At 44.1% G+C, this 8068-nt stretch overlaps 1 protein-coding gene across 6 annotated transcripts in view; it reads left to right on the top strand.

The window, feature by feature from the left end:
* Positions 1-8068, top strand: part of Wdr59 (WD repeat domain 59) — a 76111-nt gene that overhangs the window by 33532 nt on the left and 34511 nt on the right. For 3 of the 6 annotated variants that reach the window (XM_031341465.1, XM_031341464.1, XM_031341462.1), the window contains exons 11-13: positions 2178-2257; positions 3257-3389; positions 3508-3632. In XM_031341465.1, the coding sequence (XP_031197325.1) occupies positions 2178-2257; positions 3257-3389; positions 3508-3632 (338 nt within the window). Of the gene's footprint in view, positions 1-2177; positions 2258-3256; positions 3411-3507; positions 3633-8068 lie in introns of all 6 variants that reach the window. The other 3 variants (XM_031341463.1, XM_031341461.1, XM_031341460.1) reach the window with 1 other exon arrangement.

Genomic DNA, 8068 nt, shown 5'->3' with positions numbered 1-8068 from the left:
AAAAACAAACCAAAAAACTCAGAAAACCCCAACAAACCAACAGTAGTTTTCTTTCCAGCCTCTTGCTCTCCTCCCTGCCTTCTTCTTATCTATCTTCTCTGTCTATCCTCTCTGTCTGTCTGTCTGTCTGTCTGTCTGTCTGTCTGTCTATTGGTTCTGGAGATCAAACCTAAGACTTGCTGCTAAGGTATACCCTTGGCTTGGTGTGCACTACCAATTTGTAAACCCCTAAAGCTGGTTTGGATTTGTCTGCTTTTTGAACCTTCCACAAATTTAATTATTCTGAATGTATGCTTAAATTTGGCCTTCTTCCCGACCTAATGTTGCTTTGGTATATTTTTTCTACCATGTCTCATCAGTCCGCCTCTGTTGGAGCGAGCACCTCATGCCTTTGGCTTTGGTCATCACTGTGGGAACAGATCAGGATGTGGCAGCTAAGGGAAAAGGAAAGGACAGTGGTCAGAGGGCTGGGTGTTGCAGGGTCACAGTGCAGAGAGGGAAAATGTGTAACTGAACAAAAAGGAAAACATTTGGTCATTAGGATAGAAGTTCCAAAGCCGGCTGAGGCTAGAAGCCAGATACCTAGGTGGTATAAGGGAGGCAGCAGGAACTGCTGGCTGTGCCCAAGGAGTAGAATGGACAGTTAGTGAAGGCAGGAAGAAGATGTGCGAAGGAAGTCAATGGTGAGAAGGACCCTTGGGAGTGCGTAGGAATGGCATGGAAGGTGCAGGGATTGGAGCTGAGTTTACAGGACACTCAGGTCTACTCTTTCCTCACAGATGGTGCACGTGAGGATAGATGTAGGTTCAAAGCACTGATGCCCATGAACGTGAGACTAGATAGTGGGATGCAACAGTTACTCAGAGACGGTGCTCCTGGTTAGGAGTGCCTCGGGATGAACCGAAACACTGGAGAAAACAGAGAAAGGACTGAGATGAAGGACTCGCCCTTGGCTAGAGCCCACTTATCCTGTTACTGAGTATAGATCATGTTGTCTGTTGCCTCAGTTTCCCCAGCTATGAAATGAGGGAATTGAGTGAAATTTATTCTAAATTCTTTGTTGTATGAAGTTGGCCATGAGGGAAAGTCCAGATGCTCTGCAGTTACCCCCAGTGTCCTCATGCTTTATAAGCTGTTTCATGAAGCACCTTAAACTTTTGAGTCATCCCTTTGACTAACCCCAGTATCTAAAAAACATGATTCAGTTGATTAAGAGGATTAAAAGGCTGAGTATTTACTTCATAAAGAGATGTATCACTTTACCAAAATAAAAAATGTTTTGAACAATGAGATTCCATGATGCATAGAATACAGTGTATTTTTACACTCCTACCAGCCCCTTGGGAGCACATTTGCAGAGGTGAAAGTTTAGGTGACATTAGGTCTTAGCGCCATTCTCTGTCTGCTAATTTGTCAGTTACTATTTCACTTCATTTATGTTTCTGCTCTCTTGAGACTTCCCCAGGGAGTCCTAGCTGAAGACAGCTCTCTCAGAGGTCTCAGGTGTTATCTCTCATGCTACTACTTATCAGCAGGATTTTATTATATGTTTATCTGCTGCTCTCTTCCCATCATTGGAATATGAGCTCTATAAAGCTAGATAATCTTATTCATGCCACTGTTTGGGGCCTAGGCAGGTACCTGCCATAGAATAAGGTGTGTAGTAACTATTTGTTGATTGTATGAACTATGAATAAATGAATGGATGGATGGATGGATGGATGGATGGATGGATGGATGGATGGATGGGTGAGTGAGTGAGTGAATGAATGAATCATACTCCATTGCTGCCTGTAACAAAATGGATGTCAGATCCAGAGGATTTTTTAAAAACACATCTTCTTGATTCGTTGTGAGTTTCACATCATGAACCCCAGTCCCACTCATCTCCCTGTCCCCTCATATTCACCTTCTGCCCTTGCAACCTTGTGTCTTGCAAAGTAAAAAACACACAGACACAAAAAAACAAAAGAAAACCAAACCAAACAAAGCATAGAAAACATCTCAGCATGGGGGATTAGTGTGTCCTAGTGTGTCCCGCACTATGTCCTCTGTCCACTCGTTCATTGCAGTCAGGGCTGGTCTGGTTCAAGGTCTTTGACTTCTGTAAGACCAACAATATTGGTTCAGCGGATGGTTTTGTTTGTTTGTTTGTTTGTTGTTTTGGTGATTTCTAGGATCCAAGGACTATCAACTGGTTACATGGTCTCGGGATCAGACCTTGAGAATGTGGCGAGTGGATTATCAAATGCAGAGGGTATGTATTCAGTGACTTTTATAGAGAAATATTAAGTGGACACACTAGAAACTTAACCAAAAGATACAAGAAATCAGAGAATATTTGCTGACATGTAACATGTGCCTGTGGTGGGCAGGCGGCCTGTGTGTGCCACACTGGCTCGGAGGTCTTTCAGAATGGAAGGAGTCTTCACTTTGAGGCCAAAGGCTCTGTTTCCCCTTGTTGGGGACAGGATGGGTACCACACTGACCAAATGACTTAGGCTTTCATTTCTTTCTCTTCCATTGGGTGCTCACCAGCACCACCTTCTCTATGAAGCTCCCTCCAGTGCTCCCATGTATGAGCATTTGCCTCTTATATAAATGCAAGTGGTCCTGGAGTGTCACTCTCAACTGTCATCGGACAGTCTTGTTCTCATCCAGTGGCTGGATCACCTGACGGTGAGAAGCTCATTGTTGCTTCATATCTAACAGCTTTGAGAGCATCTTTCACACCAGCTCCCCCAGGGCTGATGGGAAATGCTGAGTGAAATTTACAGCACTGCTTAGTTTAAACTCACGTGAGCATTTTGGTCAAGTCCCACTACCTTATCACCTTTTAAATCTTTTTTTGCCAGAACATACCATTTGGTCCAAATTCTTGGGGTTATGGTATTTGTGCTTGTGAGTTAGCTGAATAACTCCATTAAGACTTGGAATTTAAGTAGATTTTTTTTCCCTCAACATTTTTACTCTGATCATGATGGGAAAAGATGATATGATAATAGAGTCTATTCTTTTTATTTAACCAGGGAATATTGGTGATGGGTAAAACCTATTTGAGGGTACCAGTTCTTGGCTACTTTCTGTCCTTTATGATTTCCATTTTTAAGAAAGAACTCTTTTGTCTCTAGCCCTACATCTTTATCCTTATGTTTTTTTTGGTGCTGCTGTCAACCAAGCCCAGGGTTCTGGGCACAGTAGGAAAACACTTGAACATTGAAGCACTCTTGACACCATCCTTTGCCCTTGCTTCCAGCTCTGTGCCAACGACATTCTGGACGGTGTTGATGAGTTCATTGAGAGCATTTCTCTCCTGCCGGAACCAGAGAAGACCCTGCATCCTCAAGACACAGACCACCAGCCCAGTTTAAGCCATGGAGAGGAAGATGGTAATGTAACTGATATCCTAGGTGAGGGACCCCACTGTGTTCCAGAGTTTCATAGCAGATAACCCAGAACTGACTCGTTTTCTAAAATATTTCCAATATTGCCTGTACCTCCTGGTAGCCATAAAGGAAGACCCTCCCAACAGTTTGCTGGAAGAGAAGAGATCAGATCAACTAGGCCTCCCTCAGACTCTGCAACAGGAGTTCTCCTTGATCAACGTGCAGATCCGGAATGTCAATGTGGAGGTAAGGCAGAGTAATGTATTGGGTCTCATGCTTGTGTAGGAGTATGGGTCAGAAATAGGTCTGTCGGAGCTGCCCAACTCAGGTGCTAAGAACTTTGGCTCCATGGAAGACCAGGAAGCCCACTTAACTGCTGAGCCATCTCTCTAGCTCCAGGCTTCTTTTTTAATTCATAAGTTTCTATAGAAATAGTTTTATAAATGTAGACATTTTTTGAAGCTCATGTAGCATAGCATCTCTGTAGCACCCCTCTAGCCCCTTATTTTATGATGTTGGCTCTGGGAAGACCTACTGATTGTCAGGAATATGAGGTAGGCTAATGGCAGAGCTGAGTTTGGAGCCGAATCTCCTCTCTCCGTGCTGTTGTACTGTGTGCTCTTCCAGCTCCCCTTTGTGAGCTAGTTTCCTCTCATGTAAACTCAGAGTAATGTAGTAATCTTGGCTCAACCCAGAGAACACAGATCGACAATAGATTGTTGCAATAACATGAGGTTTATTGATCCACATACGTGGGGTTGCCCACCCTCACAGGGGGGTCAACCCCGAACTCAGAAAGCACACATCTTTTATACTTTACAGAGGGCAGATTCTTGCAACAGGGCTAGCTGGCTTACTCTGGTTGGTAGAACACAGGACAAAGGATCTGATCAGGCAGTGGTTGGCTTGTTCAGGGGGCTGTTCTTGGCTTAGTCAGCCAACTTCCCTATCCAGCTCTGTGCCTGTCCTTGAAAAGTTTCTGGGAAGGGGCTGAGTAACTAGGTGGTAGAAGGGGATTGTCATCAGCAAGGTCAGGGTGACAGTTTGTGGTCTTTTTCGAAATTCACCACAGGGAGGGGTTGGGGGGTTCTTTCGAGAATTGCTAATCTTATTTTCGTGGACTTTAACGTCATTGCGACCACCAGTTATTTTTGTTTTGGCTTTACTTAGTTTAGTCAGAATGGCCTGGTCATTCTGTCTCAACATTCTGACCACCAGAACTTTGTTTTTTACAACATGTCCTTGGGTATCCCTGGAACACAGCTTCTCAGTGTCTGAAGCTGCTGCTTACAGGAGCTGGAATACGGCTCTCTTATTCTACTGTGAAACTTTATTTCTACATCCCCAGAACTCTGTTTTTCACTTTATTACTTCAGTAAGAAGATGACCAAAGCCCCTTGGTTCACTTAATAATTGGGCCAGCAGGTTGCTCTTCAGTGACAGGATCTAAGGAGAATGAGGCCAGGAGATGAGCCAATAAAGAAGACATCAATCTGGGGTTGGGAGGTCTTGCACAAGCTATGTCTTATGCCAAGCAAACTTACTAAGAAATATAGCATCTTATATATATACTGTTTCCAGGGGAGCCATGGGATAAAGTCAGTAATGCTGTCTGTCACACAGTGGGATTAAAGCCATCGAGATGCTAATCGAGCTGTGTTGCACAAAGGGAGCCTGGTCTGCAGTGTACTTGTGATACCTTGTGCTCAGCACAGTGCCTTGGGACTGACAACTCCAGTCTCTTCAAGGGGAAAAGCCAAGTACCCAGGAACCAAAACCTTAACTTGTTTGATGCCCAGATGGCAGCCCCAGACTAAACCTTGCCAAGTCTGCTCTTAGGCAAGGACATAAAACTAGGTTTTTGTTGTTTCAGCAGGGCCTCTGAAAGCTTTGGATTGGGCTGGCTCTTAACATGAAACTGTGTGTGTGTGTGTGTTTGCACACATGTGCGTGCAGATTTCAAAATGTTTTGTTTCAGAGACCTGAGTATCACTCCCAGAGGGCTTTTGTTTTGTTTTGTTTTGTTTTTGTTTTTTTGTTTTTTGTTTTTTTGAGACAGGGTTTCTCTGTGTAGCCCTGGCTGTCCTGGAACTCACTCTGTAGACCAGGCTGGCCTCGAACTCAGAAATCCACCTGCCTCTGCCTCCCAAGTGCTAGGATTAAAGGTGTGTGCCACCACTGCCTGGCAAGATTTATTTATTATTATATGTAAGTACACTATAGCTGTCTTCAGACACACCAGAAAAGGGCATCAGATCTCATTACAGGTGGTTGTGAGCCACCATGTGGTTTCTGGATTTGAACTCAGGACCTTCGGAAGAGCAGTCAGTGCTCTTACCCACTGAGCCATCTCACCAGCCTCCCAGAAGGGCTTTTAAAGCTCAGTTATTTCACTATAGAGATGTGTGCTGCAGTGCTATGATTTGTTTGGTCTTTAAAGCTGTTTTGTAATGCATAGTTACCATGTTTCACAGATGAGGAAATCGGGACACAAGGTACAAAATGACTTCAAAGGCCAGCAGCTGTTTGTTGGGAAGAGATAATACTTGAATATTTAAATTTAGATTAGTAGTTGAGGTTTTTAGATTTCCCATAGGTTTGGCTCTTTTCACTAAACTTGACTTCAAGTTTGGCCACATTCAAAATCAACAGATCTAAAGGCTACTTAGCCTGCACTGCTGTTGTCTCAGTTGAGAGCAGTGTCGGTCTGGTGAGAACTGTGGCAGTGTGGTGAGAACTGTGGCCAGCTCATGAGAACAGTGGCGGTCTGGTGAGAACAGTGGTGGTCTGATGAGAACAGTGGAGGTCTGGTGAGAACTGTGGCCGGCTCATGAGAACAGTAGCGGTCTGGTGAGAACAGTGGTGGTCTGATGAGAACAGTGGATGTCTAGCTTCAGAAAGATCTTGATTGGGGAGTTGTGCAGCTTCCACCATTGCCTAATTCCAGAAAAAAAGACAAAACAGAAATCAACAAAACTCCCCTGTGTCTTACTCAGGGTTTCTATTGCTGTGAAGAGATACTGTGACCACCGCAACTCTTATAAAGGAAAATATTTAACTGGGGATGGTTTGCAGTTCAGAGGTTTAGTTCGTTATTGTTATGGTGGGAAGTGTGTTGGAGAGGGAGCTAAGAGTTCTACATCCTCCGCCGGGTCATGGTGGCGCACACCTTTAATCCCAGCATTTGGGAGGCAGAGGCAGGTGGATTTCTGAGTTCGAGGCCAGCCTGGTCTACAGAGTGAGTTCCAGGTCAGCCAGGGCTATACAGAGAAACCCTGTCTTGAAAAACCAAAAAAAAAAAAAAAAAAAAAGAGTTCTACATCCTCATCTGTAGGCAGCTGGGAGAGAACTGATTTGAATTTCTGACACACTTCCTCCAACAAGGCCATAGCTCCTAACAGTGCAACTCCCTATGAGCCAAGCATTCAAATACACGAGTCTATGGGGACCACACCTATTCAAACCACCACATTGTAACCAGCAACTTCTATAGTCTCAACACTCAGGGAAGATCATGAGTTCCAGGTCAACCTTAGCTCTATAACAAATTCCAGACTAGCCTGGAGTACATAGTAAGAACTATCTCAAAAAAATAAAACAAAACAACTCCTTTATGTAACTATAGAGATGGATCAGAAATTAGAAGTATTGGACACTCTTTCAGAGGACCCAAATTTTGTTCCCAGCACTCACATGGCGGCTCATAACTGTCTGTAACTCTAGTTCAGGGGACCCGATGCTCTCCCCTAGCCTTTGTGGGTACTACAAGCATATGGCATGCATGCATACAGGTAGATAGTCTTTTTTTTTTTTTTTTAAGATTTTTTAATTTATTTTATGTATATGAGTACACACTGTAGCTGTACAGGTAGTTGTGAGCCTTTATCTGGTTGTTGGGAATTGACTTTTAGGACCTCTGCTCGTTCCAGTCAACTGTGCTTGCTCCAGCCCAAAGATTTATTTTTATTATAAATAAGTACACTGTAGCTGTCTTCAGATGCACCAGAAGAGGGTGCCAGGTCTCATTACGGGTGGTTATGAGCTACCATGTGTTTGTTGGGATTTGAACTCAGGACCTTTGGAAGAGCAGTCAGTGTTCTTACCCACTGAGCCATCTCTCCAGCCCAAGATGCTTTTTTTTTTTATTAGATGTTTTCTTTATTTACAATATCTCCTTTCCCAGGTTCCCCTCCAAAAAATAAAAATAAAAATAAAATAAAATAAAATAAGAAAAAAAAAACCCCAAAAACAAAAACTAAAGCAATCCCCTGTTCCCATCCCTCCCACACTCACCACCCCACCCTTTCCCGCTTCCTGGCCCTGACATTCCCCTACACTGGGGCATAGAACCTTCACAGGGCAAAGGTCCCCTCCTCCCATTGATGACCAACTAGGCCATCCTCTGCTATACACATGCTGCTGGAGCCATGAGTCCCACCATGTGTACTCTTTGGTTGGTGGTTGAGTCCCTGGGAGCTCTGAGGGTACTAGTTAGTTCATATTGGTGTTTATCCTAAGGGGCTGCAAACCCTTCAGCTTCTTGGGTCCTTTCTCTAGCTCCTTCATTGGGGACCCTGTGCTCAGTCCAATGGTTGGCTGTGAGCCTCTACATCTGTATTAGTCGGGTACTGTCAGAGCCTCTCCAGAGACAGCTATATCAGGCTCTGATAAATGGATATTAG

The sequence above is a fragment of the Mastomys coucha genome, unplaced genomic scaffold, assembly GCF_008632895.1.
Source record: "Mastomys coucha isolate ucsf_1 unplaced genomic scaffold, UCSF_Mcou_1 pScaffold22, whole genome shotgun sequence".
Taxonomy (NCBI): domain Eukaryota; kingdom Metazoa; phylum Chordata; class Mammalia; order Rodentia; family Muridae; genus Mastomys; species Mastomys coucha.
The sequence above is the reverse complement of the archived record's forward strand: the minus strand, read 5'-3'. Positions and strand labels throughout refer to the sequence as shown.